Source organism: Musca autumnalis, unplaced genomic scaffold (assembly GCF_047663935.1).
Source record: "Musca autumnalis isolate F117 unplaced genomic scaffold, ASM4766393v1 scaffold_2, whole genome shotgun sequence".
NCBI lineage: Eukaryota > Metazoa > Arthropoda > Insecta > Diptera > Muscidae > Musca > Musca autumnalis.
Genome location: NW_027411755.1, coordinates 258,064,602 through 258,086,417, shown reverse-complemented (window position 1 = coordinate 258,086,417; position 21,816 = coordinate 258,064,602). Strand labels below are relative to the sequence as shown.

Below are 21,816 nucleotides of genomic sequence, written 5' to 3'. Positions count from 1 at the left end.
TCCATCACTAAAGTTTAACATTTCTGGTTAATTTAAATCTTTTCCGAAGATTTGCCTTGTGGCCGTATTTACTGCGATATTATGTTTTTCGTGAACAACTCCATGCTTCCCGACATAATGGCCCAAAACCTCTAAATTCTACTGTGATCAACTAAAATGGCTCGTGTGCGTGACAACTATCGAAAGAAATGTCTTTCACCTCCAAAAGTCGACAATGTCGGTCCATTCATTCGGGTTTCCAAATCAAATTTATCCATCCAATCCCCAAAAGATTCGATATGTTTTCGGCAAGCTCATACGCAAATAAAATGGCCTCAAATTAGTGAAAACCCACTATTCTGATGCCAGCCATGGTAGAACAAACCAGGTAAAGTAAGTACTACAACAAATGCAACTCAACAACAACCACATAGGAATTTGTTTTTGTTTGTAACTTTAGTGTCAAATATAAATGTAAACAAGATAAGGAAATGTCTATAAATTATTGGAATTAAAAAATAATATTTTTTATTTGAATATTTTTTATTTGAATATTTTTTATTTGAATATTTTGGAAAACATGAATGACAACTCGTTAGATTTTCAATTTAAATGTTTCCATGTTATTCCACTAAATGCATTATTTCTCGCAGAAAGTATAATTCATGTTTATTAGGGTCTTATTTTTTCAAACTTATCAAAATACCACACCATATTAACAAATGTTGTACCGCCTCTATAAGCGGTGTTTTAGTGTGCGGCACGTCGTTCGGACTTGGAGGAGGTGACATGTCATGTATATGAAGAAGTCTTTATGGGAAATAGTTTTTTCCTGATGAATATATTTTTTCTTCAAAAAATATATATCCCTAATATACATCGAACATAGAAATAAATATAAACAAGTAAGAAAAGTCTATAGTTGGACAGATCCGACCATGTGATACCCTATACCACTATCCCTGGACAATCGCTCTCCACGGAACTTCTTTTCAATGATTGTGAAAATTTAATTATCAAATATCAGAGATGTAATGTATAAAACTTATGACCAAAACCAAAAAGTTATCTAGCATGACAAAGACATTTTTGTAGCAGGAAAGGAAAATTTAGTTCACACAAACTAAAATGTAATGAAACCCACATATGTAGTACTACTACTTCGGTTGTTTAACCGCTACGTTATTGAAATTTTTACCAATTTCACATAAAAGTTTCAGTCCACTTAACCCGCTAAGAATTATCTGATCTTCACGTTGGTTTGTACGCTTCTTCTTCATCATAAACTCAAACTTTGTTTAAAATTTTGCCGGTTATTATTTTGACCTACAGAGCCGCTACAAAATTGGTTAAAATTTTGTTATTGGTCCATTTCATCCCCTGAACATTTCACGATCATCACCAAAAACTAATAATTTCTATTCTGGCCCGAACCCAACCTCCTTAAAAAATTCGTTACAATCGGTCCATAAGTTTTGGTCCATTTAACCCTCTAAATATTATCCGATCGCCATCTCAAAATGCAAGATTTTCCTATGTGATATACTCTTACCTTATTTAAAATTACGCGTTGATCGGACTATTATTGAGACCTACAGAGCCGCTAGAAAATTGGATAAATATTATGTTTTTGGTCCATTTCACCCGCTAAATATTTCACGATCATCACCAATAAGAATAGGGATCTATTCTGATCTGAACCCGACCTCCATACAAAATTTCGTGGCGATCGGTCCATAATTGCGGCCTGGAGCGTGTTTACAATTTATAATGGACAGACGGACGGACGGACACACATCTCAAAATCGCTTTATCTCGTCCAGATATGAAGATTGGTATACCACATTGGGGGTCTTCGACGAATATTTCGCGGTGTTACATGAATTTTTACCAAAACAAACTTATAATACCCTTTTCCACATTGTGGTATAGTGTATAAAAATGTCGTATGGAATCTGACACTAATATTACAGCCCAGTCAGCTGAGTATTGCTGTTACCTTATCTTGTTCTACCAAGGATGCCAGCTATTATTTTAAATTAAACAATTCATGACCTAATTAATAAAAGCCAATTATGTACATTTATTGATTGATGACAATAGTCTTCGTTGTTGCTGTTATTTGGCTTTGTAACAGATGTTATTTACATTATAACATTACAGTTTTTATTTACAGAAACGAAGGTTTTCGTTGTTTTCTTAACCCAAACCAACAATACAGTGGGCTCTGATCACTTTAACACGTGCATCTTGGAATTCCACCATCGTATTTAATATTTTATAAATTCTTCAATAGTTTGTTTGGCTCGAGGTCAGTAATAAAACAATGATAATTTTGCTTTATTATTTTATTTAACTTCCGATATTTCGATCGTCTTTGACGATCATCATCAGGGAATTCTGATTTTAAATAGAACATAAAAACATAAATTACATCAATATCAACAAAAATACATTAAATAATAATTACATTTTATAACAACTTCACTTTCTTTCTATTGCACAGGTGATTTGCTACTGAAACTTATGTTCTCTCTCTTAATTGTTTGGTCTTTTGGACAATGTTCCTATATATTTGTGCACAGTGTTCTGTGTCAGTTTTGTAATTCATGCGACTTTCATTTGGTACGTTAATAATATGAAGCATTTCCAACATATATCTGCGTTTATAATTAGTTTCTTGTGCCATAATTTTTACGTCCTTTAGGTTTGGAGTATGGTCTGTTTGATAGCAGTGCGCAGCAAGAGCTGTCTTTTGTTCCAATGGTTTGTTTTTGAGCTTTAAATCAGACTTATGACCACTAAGTCTGGTTTTGAGTTTCGTCTTTGTAGTGCCAACGTATACCTTCGGGCATACATTGGACTTGTCACCGTTACATCCTATCTTATAAACTACATTTGATTTGTCTTCCTTTGCGATTTTGGATTTGGTTTTGCCGAAAAAATTGTTATTGGTGTTGTTGCTCCTGAATGCCAGTCGAAATTGGTCCTTATTATATAAACTATTTTCCAGTTCTAGTTTATATAATAAGGACCAATTTCGACTGGCATTCAGGAGCAACAACACCAATAACAATTTTTTCGGCAAAACCAAATCCAAAATCGCAAAGGAAGACAAATCAAATGTAGTTTATAAGATAGGATGTAACGGTGACAAGTCCAACGTATGCCCGAAGGTATACGTTGGCACTACAAAGACGAAACTCAAAACCAGACTTAGTGGTCATAAGTCTGATTTAAAGCTCAAAAACAAACCATTGGAACAAAAGACAGCTCTTGCTGCGCACTGCTATCAAACAGACCATACTCCAAACCTAAAGGACGTAAAAATTATGGCACAAGAAACTAATTATAAACGCAGATATATGTTGGAAATGCTTCATATTATTAACGTACCAAATGAAAGTCGCATGAATTACAAAACTGACACAGAACACTGTGCACAAATATATAGGAACATTGTCCAAAAGACCAAACAATTAAGAGAGAGAACATAAGTTTCAGTAGCAAATCACCTGTGCAATAGAAAGAAAGTGAAGTTGTTATAAAATGTAATTATTATTTAATGTATTTTTGTTGATATTGATGTAATTTATGTTTTTATGTTCTATTTAAAATCAGAATTCCCTGATGATGATCGTCAAAGACGATCGAAATATCGGAAGTTAAATAAAATAATAAAGCAAAATTATCATTGTTTTATTACTGACCTCGAGCCAAACAAACTATTGAAGAATTACCAGATCAAAGGTCAACTATCAACATTAAAGTATTTTATAAATTCAAAATTGTAACATAAAAATTAGTTTCAGACAAAGATTTGGACCATTTGATGGCGTATAGAGATGCAATTTTTGTCTCGAATATTTTTTTCTGACGTATGGAAGTTGTTATGAATTTAATTTTATACCTACTGAGAAACGCAATACCCAATTGCAGCAATTTTGGTCTGAAAATGTGGCAAAAAAAAAAAAAAAAAAAAAAAACACTCGACATACATAAAATGGGGTATCATATGGGCTATAGTAAATAGTGGACCTATACAGACAATTCTCTGTAGGAATGTTTTTTACCCTTAGCGAAGACTTAATCCGATTTCAGTCATATCTGTTGTATAAAAACCTTCAAAATTTTGGAAATCGGGCGGCACCGTTGTATATCGAAAGATAGATTCCTACTAAATATCAAATTAAATTTATTTTGGTAGAATAATGGGTCTAAAATCTTAAAAATATCGAAAATGGTGGCTAAATCAAAATGTTTTCCGATATAACACGTTTTCAATACCAAACATTCAAGAAGTAATAGAAACTTTGGTATCACTTGTTTAATAACTTTTTTAAATATTGCGACCTCTACCTTGATTCAAACAGGGTCTCATATCAATATTTTGAAGTGCTACAAACGGAGTGACAATTGGTCTGTTCCTTTACTTATGAAAATGGTAAAATCGGCAAAAGTTCTAAACTGCTCCCATATGAATTGTATGGTGTCAGAAGATTTTTGAACGTAAAGGAACAGAGCTAATGCTAGTATACCTTCCATTTTATGATGGTAGTTTTAAAACCAACTAAGAAAATTGTTGTTGCTCATCTGTTTCGGTGAACTAAATAAACACTATTGAATAATGTAAATACAATAAATAACCTCGATTATAGTTTCATGTTCTGTTGTTGTGCCATATAAATAATTATAACCAAGTGAACTTTTAACGTAGTTTTGAATATTTCTCTAAACATAGCGGACCAGCAGCAACAGAAGTGTGAATATGGAAAAGTTGTTGCTATTGGTTTTGGGCATTTTTCCATCATTTATTAGTCACAGCGGTGCAGCTTCACTCACAAAATCCCAACACAACAATGAAGATTATTTGTTGGAAGATATAATTCTTAAAATTCTAAAAAATGGGGAAATAGCTCCGGCCAGAAGATGGCCAAATGCCACAGTGCATTATCGTATAGCTGAAGAATTTCGTACGACATTCATTTGTAAACATTTGTTTTGAAAAAATGCTATTATTTTTTAATTCTTTTTCCACAGGACAAGAACAAAAGGATGCCATACGCACTGCCATGACTGGCATTGAAAATGTCTCTTGTGTCCGCTTTGTGGAAGCCAATGAAACAACGACAGATTACCTTAATGTTATACCTTCCGAACAGGGTCTGTGCTGTTCCGAGGTGGGATATCATGGTCGCAAACAAAATTTACAGTTGTCAATGGATAGGCCTAAATGTTTCAATCCCCTGGTGATATCCCATGAATTGTTACACGCCCTGGGCTTTTATCACGAACACATGACATCGAATCGTGATGATTACGTCACCATAAATTGGGATAACATTATACCGGGGAAGGAAATTTTTTACAGAAAATTGGATAATAGCACAGTTACAGATTTTGGCTATGACTATGATTATGACAGTGTTTTACACTATGGACCGTTCGGTTTCTCAGTGAATGGTTTGCCAACAATAACGCCACATGATAGCAGTGTGAAAATTGGTCAGCGAACACATTTAAGCCCAACAGATATTGGGAAACTAAATGCTATGTATAATTGTCCATTGAAGGTTGTGACAGAGAATGGAGAAAATGAGAAATTAGATGAAACGGAAAATGGCAAGAAAGAAGATGTCACGAATGAAGCAAGTGTTGATGAAAAAGATGAAGAGGTGAAGATATTAGTAGCAATGAAGTTGTTGGAGAAGTTCGGAATGATGGTGCAAATGAAAATGTGCTAAGTGTTGAAGTTTGGAAATATGACTAATGAAATGGAAATATGAATTGAATGATTAAATAAAGAAGAAACACAGTTATAATATTCAAATACAACATGAATAAGCATGTACAAATAAGCGAGTATAAATGGCAATATTCAGAAGGAAGTGACCATTTAATGGGTTACCCCAAAACTCCTGTACCTCTAATTCGGCCAAGCAGAATTTTCAATAAGATTCTACGACATCAATGCGACTCCGATGTTTTCTACCCCATGAGGATAAAAAAATAAATAACAAGTAAAAAAGTATCAGTCGGCTTTGCCGACAGAGATATACCCTCAGCCTGTGTATATTGAAACAATTTTTTCCCAAAATACGTATGTATTTAGAGGGTTTTAAAAATTTTGGGCGTTTGAACCGACAAAAATGTTGATTAGGATTAAAGATCAAAAGTTTTGCGGAGCAGATACTAAAAGGAATGGATCGGCATTGACCGTTATGGAAGTGGATCTCCAGCCACAACATATGGTGCCATAGGGGGTTTTTACATTCTTCGGGCTGTTTGCTCAAGAAGTATGGACTTGCCCCTAAAAAACTTTTACCATCGTAAGTGAGGCAGCGAATGCAAGTTGCTTCAACAAAAATCAAAGTGATTCGATAACAGGCCTTAAAGTGAACTTATCCGAAATTGTGTGTGGGAGGTACCGGATGGAGTGGACAAATATAGTCCATATTTGAACCTGATCTATATCTAGTAAATATATTAGGATGTGTAAATTATGTACCAATTCGGCAACTCCCTTCAAGAGTTACCGTACGAACAAATTTTCCAAACATTTTTGAACTTTTGTGGGGGAGGTACCTGAAGGAGTGGACCGATATGGCTTATCTTCGAACTTAAACTCTGTTTGTACAAAATATTACTAAGGTCAAATTTTGGACCGAATTGGAAGATCCGTTCGAGAGTTATCTTGCGCCCCAACCACCGCACACGGTGTCATAGGGGTTTTTTTGCAACTTCCAGGCTATTTTCTCAGGAAGTATGGACTTGCCCCTGATGAAACTTGTACCGTCGTATGGGGGCAGTGAATAAAAGTTGATAAAACAAAAATCAAAGCGATTCAAGAGATGGTCCTAAACTGAACTTTTCCGAAATTTTCTGTGAACCGAATCGGTTCATCCGTTCGAGAGTTATCGTGCGCTCCAGCCAGACAGACAGCCAGACGGACGGACATTGCTCAATCGACTACAAATTGTCTGAAACACATTTCGTCCAAACATACTTGGGGTCTAAAACCATTATTTCCCATTATACCCTCGTTAGCATAAATGCTGAGGGTATAAAAATCATAAAAAATTTATTCAATCGGTCGGGAACCTTAAATGGGGCTAAATCAAAGTATGGACCTATGTTTTTGGTGGAGAAGTTTTGTGACCACTGGGTAACTCAAATGTCGAATTGCAGATACTTAGATCAAAAATTGTAGCTAAAATCTAAAAAAGAAGAAAATAGGGGATACCTTTATATGGGGGCTCTTCCAACACATGTATCTATGTGGAAAATTTTTCGTATTACAGATAGTTGGGTCAAAAATACCGAAAATGGGGAGGCACTATTATATGGGGGCTATACCAAAACATGGACCTACGTTGACAATTTAAAAAGGGGGGGGGGGGGGGGCTATACAAAAACCTGGACCTATGCTGACAGTTTTTGGTGGAGATGTTGTGTGACCACTGGGAACCTCAAATGTCGACTTACAAATAGTTCGGTCGAAATTTGTAGCTAAAATGTTCAAAATACCGAAAATCGGAAGGTACCGTTCCATGGGGGCTATACCAAAACATGGACCTATATTGACTGTTTTTGGTTGCGATGTTTTGTGACCACTGAAAACCTCAAACGGCAAATTACAGGTAGTTCGGTCACAAAATGTAGCTACAATCCTCAAACTACCAAAAATCTGGAGGTACCGTTATATGGGGGCTATACCAAAAGATGGACCTATGTTACCGGTTTTTAGTGGAGATATTTTGTGATTACTAGAAACTTCAACTCTCAAATTACAGGTAGTTCCGTCAAAAATTGGGAACCCAAAACGTGAAATTACAGGAAGTTTGGTCGCAAAATGTAGCTACAATCCTCAAAATACCAAAAATCTGGAGATACCGTTATATGGGGGCTATACCAAAACATGAACCTATGTTGACAGTTTTAGGTGGAGATGTTTTGCGATTACTAGGAACCTCAACTGGTTGTTCGGTCAAAAATTGAGCTAAAATCCTCAAAATACCGCAAATGGTGAGTTACCGTTATATGGGGGCTATACAAAAAGATGGAACTATGTTGCCGGTTTTTAGTGGAGATATTTTGTGACCACTGGGAACCCCAAAAGTGAAATTACAGGCAGCTCAGTGAACATGTTAGCTAAAATCCTCAAAATACCAAAAATCGAGAGGTACCGTTATATGGGGGCTATACCAAAACATGGACTTATGTTGACAGTTTTCGGTGGAGATATCTTGTGATTACTAGGAACCTCAATTGGTAGTTCGGTCAAACATTTTAGCTAAAATCCTCAAAATACCGAAAATCGTGAGGTAACGTTAGATGGGGGCTATACCAGAAGATGGAACTATGTTGCCGGTTTTTAGTGGAGATATTTTGTGACCACTGGGAACCCCAAATGTGAAATTACAGGTAGTTCAGTGAACATTTTTAGCTAAAATCCTCAAAATACCAAAAATCGAGAGGTACCGTTATATGGAGGCTACACCAAAACATGGACCTATGTTGACAGTTAAATTACAGGCAGTTTGGTCAAAAATTGTAGTTAAAATCTTCAAAATACCGAAAATCGGGAGGTACCGTTATAAGGGGCTATACCAAAAATTGGTCCGATATAGCCCATCTTCGAACATGACCTGCCTAAAAAACTTTTACCGTCATAATGGAGGTAGCGACTGCAAATCGCTTCAACAAAAATCAAAGTGATTCGAAAGCAGGTGTTAAAGTGAACTTATCCGAAATTTTGTGTGAAAGGTACCAGAAGGAGTATACAAATATAGTCCATATTCGAACCTGATCTATATCTGGTAGATATATTAGGATGTGTAAAGTATAGATTACATCGGTCACTCACTTCAATTTATCGTGCGCAAAATTTTTCCAAACATTTTTGAACTTTTGTGGGGGAGGTACCTGAAGGAGTGGACCGATATGGTTTATCTTCGGATTTAAACTATGTTTGGACAAACTATTACGAAGGCCAAATTTTGGAACGAATCGGCAGATCCGTCCGAGAGTTATCTTGCGCTCCAACCACCTCACACGGTGTCATAGGGGTTTTTTTGCAACTTTCAGGATATTTTCTCAGGAAGTATGGACTTGCCCTTGATGAAACTTGTACCGCCGAATGGGGGGCAGTGAATACAAGTTTCTAAAATAAAAATCAAGAGAGATAACCCTAAACTGAACTTTTCCGAAATTTTGTGTGGTTGTTACAAGAAGGAGTGGACCGATTGAGTCCATATTGAAACCTTATCTAAGTCTGTAGAAATTTCACGAAGTATGGACCAAATCGGTTACTCCCTTCATGAGTTATCGTGCGCACAAATTTTCCGAACATTTTCGAACTTTTGTGGGGGATGTACCGGAAGGAGTGGACAGATATAGCCCATCTTCGAACTTAAACTAAGTTTTGGCAAAATGTTACGTAAGTCAAAATTTTAACCGAATCGGTTCATCCGTTCGAGGGTTATCGTGCGCTCCAGCCAGCCAGACAGACAGACAGACGGACGGACATGGCTAGAACGACTCCAAATTGCCTGAAACACATTTCCTCCAAACATACTTGGGGTCTAAAACCATTATTTCGATGAGGCACATTTTGCCCGTATGAATGTGTATGTACCCTCGTTAGCATAAATGCTGAGGGTATAAAAACAAAATCCACATATACATACAAACATTGGAATATGTGTGTGTGTTTTTTTTTGAGAAAATAAAATGTGTCGCTGTGGTATTTTGAATTATTTTATTTGATACATTTCTTCAAAATAATGATTGAAACCGCCTTTAAAACGTGTCTACAAATTTTTTATTTTGTTTCAAGAATGTGTTGCATACATTTGTTTTAAGATTTTCAGTGTTATTCGCGAGTTTACGTTCTACTCGACAGCTACAAAGCAAGTGAGTGATGTTGAAATTCTCTTTCTACAAAAGACAGCCCTCTCGAAAAACATAAACCCAAGTTTACATGGAAAAGCATACGTTTACGTGTTATTTCGTATGGCTTGTCGGTTGCATAGATTTTCGTTTCGGAGGTGTTAACATGAACAGAAAATGAAATGAATGATTTTTTTCCACTTCCGAAGCGCAAAAAACCTTTCGGTCGACATACATGAACAGAGAGTGAGCTTTTAATATAAAGAACATGTAATTTTGGAATGATTTATAGTCCCTCTTTGACCATATGGGAATGTGCAAGGGAAATTATTTTTTGTACCCTTGAGGCTCCAAAGTCTTCCTGTTTGTTCAATAATTCTAATTGACGCATCGCCTATTATATGACTTTTTTCATCTCTTGAGAAATACTCCTTTTCATTAATCCACAGGCTACTTTTAGGCAATTTATGTTGCTATGTGGACTGACTTGATTCTACAATGAACTGCTGGGTAATTTATTATAGCGTTTTTGCGTCTTGTTGAATAATAAAAAAGGGGGTGGAGTTAATTAGCAAAAACAGAACACAGTTGGTGTCCTGTAACTCTGTTTTTGACATTTTTCTTCAATTTTTTGTCAATCACAAAAACCACTTAAACTTCAGTTTTTGGAAAACTTTGTCTTAATTGCCGCAAGAAGTTGCGTTCGTTAATAAAGCATAATAAGCAAATATAATCAATGTTAATGGAAAGCATAGGCGATTTTGCTGCCATAATCCCCATGAATATTACAAATATTTATTTTGTGGATATCAAACAAACTAAATTAGAATTCATTTTCTCCACTTAATTTCTCTTTTAGCTTTATTAGATTTAATGATAAATTATTCATAAACAAGTGAATAAACAAAAGGGATTTCCAAAAACTTGTCTACCTTTCTTTGTAAGAATTTATGAATTTACCTACCGAATAAATAAAACAAAACGTTTTCCAAATAAAACCAGTATCCATTACAATTTACACAAAATCATTTATCTAACCCTTTAATACATAACCTCAAGCGTTTTTACATTATTTTCCCAAGCTAATTAATATCAAACGATTTGTGCCCAGTCGTAGTGGAAGAAAGGCAAAAAACGAAGGAAATATATTTCATAGAATGAGATCAGCATCTTTTCTTGATAGCAACTCCAAGAACATTTTACAAAGTATAGCTTCCAGGTATAGGACAAGCTACCTCCCCTTCATACCATATCCATATCCTGTTGGGGCAATTTATCAAATGCTCCCACACATTGTAGCAGCTTTGGAAGAAAAAAATTGTGTATCATAAACAAGCTTACAAACTAAAGATTTTATATATGTATGTAAGTGTGTGTGTATAAGTGTGTTTTTTATTTTGCCCTAAAGTACGGAGGTGTTATGGCCATGTTGTATATACAACATGGCCGTTAAAATACACAGCTGTCAATGACTGTGCCTGAAAGGAGGTTTGGGAAGCAGTGTCATAAAATCTTTAACAAAATCAAGCGTAAAATTGTATTTTCCTCCACTTTTTCTTGACGTTGGTTGTGTTGCGGTGGTGGTTGCTTCTAAATTATGTTTGCCAATAAAAGTAGATGTGAAATAATGTCGGCTATCGTTAAAAATGAATTCTAGATTTAGTGATTTTAGTTGAAAGAAAATGTTGGAAATATTTTTTCCTTCTTTAAACCCTCAGCATTTATGCCTTATCGAAATAATGGTTTTAGACCCCAAGTATGTTTTGACGAAATGTGTTTCAGACAATTTGGAGTTGATTTAGCCATGTCCGTCTGTCTGTCTGGCTGGCTGGAGCGCACGATAACGCTCGAACGGATCAACCGATTCGGTCCAAAATTTGGTTTTCGTAATATTTTGTCCAAACTTAGTTTAATTTCGAAGATGGGTTATATCGGTTCACTCCTTCCGGTACCTCCCAACAAAAGTTAGGAAATGTTCGGAAAATTTGTGCGGACGGTAACCAATTTGGTCCAGTCTTTGCACATCGTGAAATTTCTACCAAACTTAGATGAGGTTTCAATATGGTCTCAATCGGTCCACTCCTTCGGGTACCTCCCCTACAAAATTTCGGAAAAGTTCAGTTTAGGATCTGCTCTCGAATCGCTTCGATTTTTGTTGTAGCAACTTGTATTCACTGCCCCCCATAAGACGGTATAAGTTTCATCAGGGGTAAGCCCATACTTCCTGAAAGGTACAAAAACCCCTGTGACACCGTGTGTAGTGGTTGGAGCGCAAGATAACTCTCAAACGGATCTGCCGATTCGGTCCAACATGTGGCCTTCGTAATATTTTGTGCAAACTTAGTTTAGATAAGCCATATCGGTCCACTCCTTCAGGTACCTCCCCCACAAAAGTTCAAAAATGTTCGGAAAAATTGTGCGTAAGATAACTCTTGATGGGAGTGACCGATTTGGTCTACCATTTACACATCCTAATATATCTACTAGATATAGATCAGGTTCGAATATGGACTATATTTGTCCACTCCTTCGGGTACCCCTCACACAAAATTTTGGATAAATTCACTTTAAGACCTTCTCTCGAATCACTTTGATTTTTGTTGAAGCAACTTGCAGTCGCTGCCTCAATTACGACAGTAAACGTTTTTTCAAGAGCAAGTCCATACTTCTTGAGAAAACAGCCCGAAAGTTGTACAAATCCTCTATGGCACCATATGTAGTGACTGGAGAGCTCGAACCGAATACTGCGTTCGTCCACACTTTGGATATTGTAATATTTCTTCGAATATTGGACGAAATTCGAAGGTGGTGCTTATAGGTTCACTCCTTCCGGTACCTCCCACACAAAAGTTCGAAAATATTAGCTAAAATGGTATGCGCCATTTCTCAAAGACGTAGCAACCGACTTGTTCCAAACTTCGGATCTCTAAATATTGTCGAAACTTAGTTTATGTTCAAATTTGGGCCATATCTGTCCAATCCTTGTGGTACTACCCACACAAATGTTCAACAATTTTGTGTGGATCGAGGATCCTTTGGACATTTTTACCGAAGGTTTTCCTAGCGGCCCTGTTTACAGCTAGTGTGATATAAAAGCCCTATCTATCGATATCCCCGCAAATTTTTGAGCTTTAATCCTATCCATACTTTTATCGGTTCGTACGCCCAAAATTTTGAAAACCCCCCTAAATCCATAAGTTTCCTTTTGTTTTGGAAAAAGTATTTCAATCCACAGAGGCTGAGAGTATATCTCTGTCGGCAAAGCCGTCTGATACTTTTTACTTGTTTTTGAACAAATTTGCACAGGAAAGCAATTTGTGTTGTAATGAGAGGGCTGGATCAAAACATGCAGCTTGGTAGGTAATTGTTTGCAAGGAGAGGTGCACATAAATTCAATAAATAATTATTGGCGATAGTGTTTTATGGAATCACTAAAAAACGCACCAAATATATTTTTGAAGATATCAACGAAACTTTATTAAACTAAATAAATACTTAAAGAACTACGTATTTTACAAATTAATTGTTTGTATATAGGTCTCGTTGACTTAGACGTGTCACTTCAAACTCTACAAAATTAAATATTTACTCACTCGAAAGTTTCTCATCTCATGAAAACTGATTTTGTTAATATTTATATTTTATCTGTATTGAAGCCTGATAAGGTCAGATTTATTGCTGTGGCAAAACATCTGCTGTGGAGAGTCTCCATGATATAAAAGTCTGCAAAAAATCAACGTTAAACGGCATACAATATTTATTTAGAACATTTTGACGATTGTTTAAATTTAAATGATGATTCAAAGCAGCGCCTTTTTCACAGAACAAAACGTGGAATTGATGGGTCACTCGCCGTATAGCCCTGCCTTGGCACCCAATGACTTCATTTGATTTCCGAACAAGAAGAAAACAAGTGAGCAAAGGCTATAGTCGGGACGGAGCCGACTATTTGATACCTTACACCACTATCCCTTTGCATAAGCCTTTCACTCGTAAACATTTCTTTTAGGGAGATACTAAAGTTTTCACCTATCTGTCTTTTATACCAATTGGCTTAAGGCGAACTGAATCAAGATAATTAATATTTAATTTTATATTTGACTACTGTCTGATTGAAAGCGTTGCTGGCCTCCTTGATTAGCATTTTATATGTCTTTAATATGCCAAATAGAAACAGACGTATTTGTCATTAAAATAACAACTTTAAAATATGAAAATTTTGGTAGCTTAGCGCCTTTTGCAATAACTCTGATATTTTACCATAAATGCCACAGTTTGTATTAATTTAAAGTTTCGTTATCAAGCTCTCTCCTTGGAATATGTCCAACAGAAGCAGAAATATCTGACATGGAAATAAAATCCCATAAATTGGAAATTTGGGATATCCCAGCGTCTTTTTCAACATCATAAGCTTTTCACCAATTTTGGTAACGCAATTGGGAACCAATTTTAAAGCTCATAATATATTCATTGTTGAAACGCATCCAACCAAAACTGAGATACTCTTATCGCAATTCAAATAAACAAATGGGAAGGTGGGATGTGCGCCAACCTATTTTGCATTATAATAAAGGTGATATTTTCCTCATCCATTGAGGGGCTCTCCTTTTAGAATACGACTACTAAAAGCGGAGATATTCTCATAAGAATAAATTTTTTTGTCCCATTCCGACTCTTGAACTTTATCCGACCATCAAAAAACTCAATATGCTTCTTGCTCTAACCACCAAAATTTCGTGACGATCCAAACTAAATTGCGAGCTGTAGCGTGATTAAAAAAAATGGAAAAATTTGATGTATTACCGATTTTGCGATATCTCCGTTATTTGGCCTTCTACGACAACCTACTTTGCATCATTGTAAAGATGGGAATTTCTTCTTTCATAGTCAGGCTTTGTTTTGGGAAGTCCCCAACCAAAACTGTGACATTCGTTATTATAATTAAAATCGCTAAAATGAAAAGTTGGGTTTTATTTGCGACTATTGTGATATCTTCGTTAGAATATCATTGTTAGAAAGGTGATATTTTCTACTATCATTGTCAGGTTTTGCTTTTGGTATACCCCTTATAGAAGCTGAGATATTCGCTTTGAAAAAAAATTTTGACTTTTTCTCCAAATAAATTTTGTGCCTATTCCAACCCCTCAATATTACACTGTGGAACAAGGTTTCTGTGCGGTGGAAATTTCCTTTTGGAGATGAAAGCCCTTAGTGAGTATATTAAGAACCCAAAAGGAAATTTTCCCCATAGGTCAAGTTTCTGAGATATCACGCGATGATTTTTTTTGAATTTTCGCCTATGATGCTTGAGAAAATAGCTTTATATCTCTGTTTGCCGTTATTGCAGCTTCGTTTTGAGATTACATGTCTTCAGGCAAATCGAATGGTGAATCTTTTTGTAGAACATTTCATTCTTTAGGTCATCCATAGGTCAAACTTCTGAGTTATGGCGTGATGCATACATTCTTGATGAACTTTAAGAGCACGACAATAAACCCGTAACATAAATTCCATTTAGCTATAACACAGAAGTTTGACCTATGGCATAACTGTCCTTCCGGGTTCATAATATTAACTTCATCGACTTTCATCGGCAAAAAGAATATTTCACCCACTGTACAAATTACTTTTGTACATACTTTTTGCTTGTGTCGAGGCGCTGGAAATTCTGATGATAAAGAATAAATTTTCCACTCGAGTTTCCAGCAGCCTAAATCAATAAATATTTTATTACCATTATGAGTTCAGATCATAAGTGGTAAATTATGTTGTCATATGTCGGGAACACTTTAAAAGCATTTAAGATCCCACATGCAGCGGTAGCTGTTATCACTAGTGTTGTGTGTGCATTACGAGCGACCGCACTTTAGTTTTTATGACTCTTCTTATGACACACACGATGTTGGAAAATTCTTCATTGATCAACGGATTGTTTGGTTTGGTCAATGAAGGGTTTAGAGATAAGAATTAGTGATAGTCTAGGTTAAGAAATATTTTGTAAAGTAGCATGTAAGTTGCAATTTCAAAATAAAAAGAGTCAGTGTCTCATCAGCACCCAACCATACCGTTCTTATTTCTGTACATTTGGTCCTTCGAGCCTTTCCTTTGAAGATGGAAAGGGAGACCGGCGGCGGAAACGAACGAGTATAGAAGATAAACGGATGACGTGAAGAAAAACAATGCACAAGGGCGGTTGACGAGAAGATAAACGAAGAAGACGAACAGATGGCGAGAGCAAGAACGAAGTAGAAGAATAGTTGACGAGAGGAAAACGAAGAAGTCGAACCGATATGAAGAAGTTATACAAAGAAAGCGAAACGAAGAAGACGAAGACGAAACAAATTACGAAGAAAAGAGGAGCGAAATTACGATTACGACGAAGAGGAGAAGCGAAACGACAAATGAATTGAAATTACGACAGACGAAGCGAAGGAGAACGATACGAATAAGGAAGTAGTATTACGAAGAAGAAGGACTCGATACGACGAAGACGGAAAGGTCTACGAATAAAAAATACGAAGGAGGAAAGAAGAACGAACGGAGAGGATGACCTAGCGGGGAAGAAGTGGAAGAAGCGAAGAATTAAAACAAACATACGATCTACGAGCGGAGAAGATTTGAAAAAAAAAAACACCAATAAAATTTAAAGCAGCAGTGTGCTCAGTGATAAGAAGAGCATTACTCTACAACTTTAACAACGGCGGCGGGAAGATGCATTCCCATTATGCCTAAAACGAAGACGAGAGGAAGAACGAATACGACGAGAGAAGTCGAAGTATAGAAAATTAAACCTTCGACAAAAAACGATAAGAAAAACGAGGAAGACGAAAGAAGAGGTAATCGGAGCAGTGGTGAAAGTGGAACAACGGACGACGAAGAAAAAGAGCAATTCTGCGACAACAATCAAGAACTAAGCACTATTCCATAGATTAAGAACTAATACATCATAATTTAATCAACATGGATGCAGAAGATATTTTATACAAGAATCGATGGTTAAGAAGTTTAAGCAGAGCATTTAATTTCTCTCTGGCGAGACTCAACGAGATGATTGCTGACGTGGTAGAAATCGAAGGAGATTACTTTTTAAAACAAACGTATAGATCCTTGGACCACAGTATGAGGAATCTTAAGGAGAGATACGACATAATTTTAAATCAAGGAGGAGGTAACTGTTTTATGGAAAAGCAGTTGGAGCAAGCACAAACAGATTGTTTCTGGACACAAAGAGCAATAATGAAAAAGCTGGGTGCCATTAAAGAATTCGAGGCCGATTTCGAGAAGAAGTCAAACAACTGGAAACCAAGATACTCCTGGTCACCAGCAGTTGAAACATCTTCGAAAGAAACTAAAACGACGATATACAAGAAAGCAATCAATTATATTGACAGTAGTGAGAAGGGGTCAAATGAAGCTGAACCATCATCCGTGGCCAATAATCAATCTAAAGCAATAAACGCCGAAAGCGGCATGGTGGGAGAAAAAGAAAAAGTGCAGGAGTCGTTAACAAACGAAATACAAAAAAAGATCAAGAAACCCAAACTCAATATAAATTCAAATTCTATTAACGACAGTCCAACAACGATGCAACAACATCTAAATCAGCAACGTGAGTCGGAGACAGCAGCAATAATTGGCCAAAATTTGCCATTCTTAGCCCTTGAAGAAGATGAAATTAACGGTGTTTTGATACATCGAATCCATAATAACAATATTAATCTGGAGGAATTACAACAGCAGCATCATCACCAGCAGCGACATGAAATGTTGTCATCGTCCTTATATGTGAACGGCCAGTTGGTCGAAAAGAGTTCCTCCATAAAAAGAAACATCGAAGACAGTACAGCAAAGGAGGTTCTTGGCACTAAGCGGTGGGCACATCAGAAGACCACTCGAATAAAGGAGATTCAAAGGAAAGTATTTAGGTTTCTAACGGTCAACAGAAAGAGATGTTCCATACGAAATATTGAGCTAAAGAAAGAGGCCATTCTTGAGCGACGGAGGTCGCCAAATAATTCCGAAGTCTGGAAGACCGACTGATGCAGGTGAAGGAAAGCGCAACAGAAATTCTATGGAGAGATGGTTGCAGCGATTGGCAGGTGCCATCACGTAAACGCAGATGCAGGCTTGGTCACATTTTTATTATATTTTGATAGTAATTGAAATTTTTAATTACAAATCTTTTAAAGTCTGAATATTTCATATATTTATGTACTTTTAGGCCTGCCCCAGGATGTTTAATTCTTAAACATTCATTTCTTTTATTTTTTTCGCAAACCTATAATTATTTTTATATGCAGGTCAATTCAACACTATCAAACATTAATTTTCTTCTTATATTGAGTTAGTTTATATTTAGTGAATCAACTACAAATATTTTTTAAATATTATTATTTTTAAAGGCCGCCCAGAATGTTTAATTCTTAAACATAAATTTCTTCTAATTGTTAAACGGTTTTATAGTTATCTTAGATACAGTCCACAACTAATCTTTAATTTCTTTAATTTCATGTATTTATTCATATCTCAATCCTAATTATTAAACTCCAAGCTGTTTTTTATGCCGGCCGCGAGAATGTACAAATTACTTTTGTACATACTTTTTGCTTGTGTCGAGGCGCTGGAAATTCTGATGATAAAGAATAAATTTTCCACTCGAGTTTCCAGCAGCCTAAATCAATAAATATTTTATTACCATTATGAGTTCAGATCATAAGTGGTAAATTATGTTGTCATATGTCGGGAACACTTTAAAAGCATTTAAGATCCCACATGCAGCGGTAGCTGTTATCACTAGTGTTGTGTGTGCATTACGAGCGACCGCACTTTAGTTTTTATGACTCTTCTTATGACACACACGATGTTGGAAAATTCTTCATTGATCAACGGATTGTTTGGTTTGGTCAATGAAGGGTTTAGAGATAAGAATTAGTGATAGTCTAGGTTAAGAAATATTTTGTAAAGTAGCATGTAAGTTGCAATTTGAAAATAAAAAGAGTCAGTGTCTCATCAGCACCCAACCATACCGTTCTTATTTCTGTACACCCACCAAGCTTTTATCTTCATATTTACGCGCAGTGATATTTTTCCTTAAAAACGGTTCAAGAATACGGGTTTTTTGTTTTAGCACCGAACTCAGGTAAGGTGCTGTCAAAAAATTTATTTTCCCTGATTGGCAATTTTATTAGCTTTTAATGGTATACATATAAGCTTAATCGGTTACTTAAAATTGGTACAAAATCCGAGTTTTATATCGCTATATCCGGTTCATTAACGTGTTCAGCATATCGGGAGCTATATATGGTAAATATTTCAGATATATACCGGATGTCAATATAAGCGAGAACCAATGGGTATGTCTACCTACCAATACATATCAAATAACGAATATACCGAAAAACAAAACATAGGTTTTTCTGAACAAAAACTGAGTAAATGTCAAAAAGGACAATGAAAACGTGACAATTTCGATTTGTTGTCAATGAGAACCGTCCCTAAAATTCTCTGAGCAATATTTTTGTGGAATATTTGGATGCTGTAAAATCTCATCTTGTGGTACTTTTACTACGGTTAAAGAAAGAAAGGACGAAAAGGACATGAAAGGAATTGAGTTAGAAGAATGAAATGCTCTACAAAAAGATTCGCCATTCGATTTGACTGAAGACATGTAATCTCAAAACGAAGCTACAATAACGGCAAACAGAGATATAAAGCTATTTTCTCAAGCATCATAGGCGAAAATTCAAAAAATTCATCGCGCTATATCTCAGAATCTTGACCTATGGGGAAAATTTCCTTTTGGGTTCTTAATATACTCACTAAGGGCTTTCATCTCCAAAAATACAACACCAGTACCATGTGGGGAATTTTGTCCTAACAATGAAAACGCGTTTCTTAGATCGATTCGGTGAAAAAAGTCCCCGCACCAACTTTGATTACTAAAACCCTTTTGATGCTTTTTCTACTTATAATTTTAAATTAGCTTTGTTTGAATAAATATTTATAGAAAAAAAATACAATTCTCACAGGCAAAGTCAACAAAAACAGCCTGTAACTTTCGCGAATTCGTTGCAAATGACCCCATATTCTCTTGTCCAATAAGTTAAAAAATATAAGCATAAAATTCACGAGTTTATAAAGAAAAACCAAAAATTGCAATAGCGTCAAAAAATCCTAATATGCTCCGAAATGGCGCGATATGAGAACAAATTGGTCCAGAACGCTTTGATAATGATTTTAAATTAGATTACAAAAAAATAAAAATTTTAATGAAAAGCAAATATGTTGTTAGGACAGATAAAATTAAAAAATGCATTACAGAACTTCAATGAATTTGGTGCGGAAACTTTTTTCGCGGTAGAGAAAAATTGACACCGTATTTCATAATAGTTTTTCATGCTCTACACGGCTATGTGGTGGTATTTTTGATATTTGCAAAAAAGTGCAAAAGTTATATCCCTACTTCACAGGCTCAGTTTGAAAATAATAAAGAACAAGTAAAAAAGCATCAGTCGGCTTTGCCGACCGAGATATACCCTCAGCCTTTGTGGATGGAACAGTTTTTTTTTCAAAAAAAAAAAAAAAAAACTTATGTATTTAGGGAGGATTTTAAAATGTTAGGCATATGAACCGACAAAAATATGTATTGGATTAAAGCTCAACACTTTGTGGGGGATATCGATAGATAGGGCTTTTGTACTATACTTGCCTACGAAAAACATAATATTGCAAACATGTTGAACAACTTTGTGGGTAATAGCCCAAGAAGTGGACCGATGTGATCCACATTTGAACATAAACTAAGTTTGGATAAAATATTTAGAGATCCAAAGTTTGGACCAAATCAGTTGCTACGTTTATGAGATATCGCTCGTACCATTTTAGCGAATATTTTCGAACTTTTCTGGGGGTGGTACAGTAACCGAGCACAACCTTCGAGTTTCTTCCAATATTCGAAGAAATATTACGATATCTAAAGTGTGGACGACCGCTCTCCAGCCACTACATACGGGGCCAGAAACGATTTTTACACCTTTCGGGCTGTTTTCTGAAGAAGTGTGGACTTGCCCCTGAAAAAAACAATTACCGTCGGAATTGAGGCAGCGACTGCAAGTTGCTTCAACACAAATCAAAGTGATTCGAGAGCAGGTCTTAAAGTGAATTTATCCAAAATTGTTTGTGGGAGGTACCCGAATGAGTGAACAAATATAGTCCATATTCAAGCCTGATGTGCATATGGCAGATGTATTACGATGTGTAAAGTATGGACCAAATCGGTCACTCCCATCAAGAGTTATCGTCGGCACAATTTTTCCGAACACTTTTGAACTTTTTTCGTGGAGGTACATACCTGAAAGTGTGGACCGATATGGCTTATCTTCGAACTTATACTAAGTTTGGACAAAATATTACGAAGGCCAAATTTTGAACCCCTTTGGGGAACCTGTAACCCCTATAGGGCGCGTCCCCAGGTGGCGGATAGGGGAATGCTTCCCAGATATGGGTGGTAGGACGGAAATCAAATACGTCCCGCGGACCAACAGGTTGCTGCGTCTGTCTTTAAGTAAAGCGGCAGCAAACAGCGTCTGAACTCCATGGGGAGCGGCTGAGAACTAGATGGAAAACTGTAAACCCTTCAGAAGGCAACGGGAAACCACTGAAGTAATCTCCCTTGAAAATCATACAATATGAACAATACAAACCAAAACACACGGCCCTCAGTCTCCGGCCAAACGAGGGTGCTAAGAATCCCCGGAGGTAAAAACAACCAAAAACTAAACATCGGAACCTGGAACGTCCGAAGTTTATACGAAGTCGGTAAATTAAACAACACAATCAATGAAATGAATCGACTTAAAATTGATATACTAGGTGTCAGTGAAACTTGGTGGACAGAAAGCGGCAAATTTGAATCTCAAAATGTAGTAGTATACCATTCTGGAAATA

The 21,816-nt window shown here is 36.2% G+C and overlaps 2 protein-coding genes across 6 annotated transcripts in view; one reads left to right on the top strand and one right to left on the bottom strand.

The window, feature by feature from the left end:
- Positions 1 to 21,816, bottom strand: part of Syt1 (Synaptotagmin 1) — a 159,871-nt gene that overhangs the window by 119,754 nt on the left and 18,301 nt on the right. The window lies entirely within an intron of this gene.
- LOC141393424 (seminal metalloprotease 1-like) lies at positions 4,732 to 5,774 on the top strand. Its single transcript, XM_073966418.1, has 2 exons — positions 4,732 to 4,952; positions 5,020 to 5,774. Exons 1-2 carry the CDS (start codon positions 4,748 to 4,750, stop codon positions 5,721 to 5,723), a joined length of 909 nt encoding a protein of 302 aa, XP_073822519.1. The 5' UTR covers positions 4,732 to 4,747; the 3' UTR covers positions 5,724 to 5,774.

What these genes read in the sequence shown, in the direction of transcription:
- LOC141393424 (XM_073966418.1), top strand. Translation starts at nt 4,748, where the DNA reads ATGGAAAAGTTGTTGCTATTGGTTTTGGGCATTTTTCCATCATTTATT. An exon ending in TCGTATAGCTGAAGAATTTC is followed by an intron (nt 4,953 to 5,019) that starts GTACGACATTCA and finishes CTTTTTCCACAG; the next exon opens with GACAAGAACAAAAGGATGCC.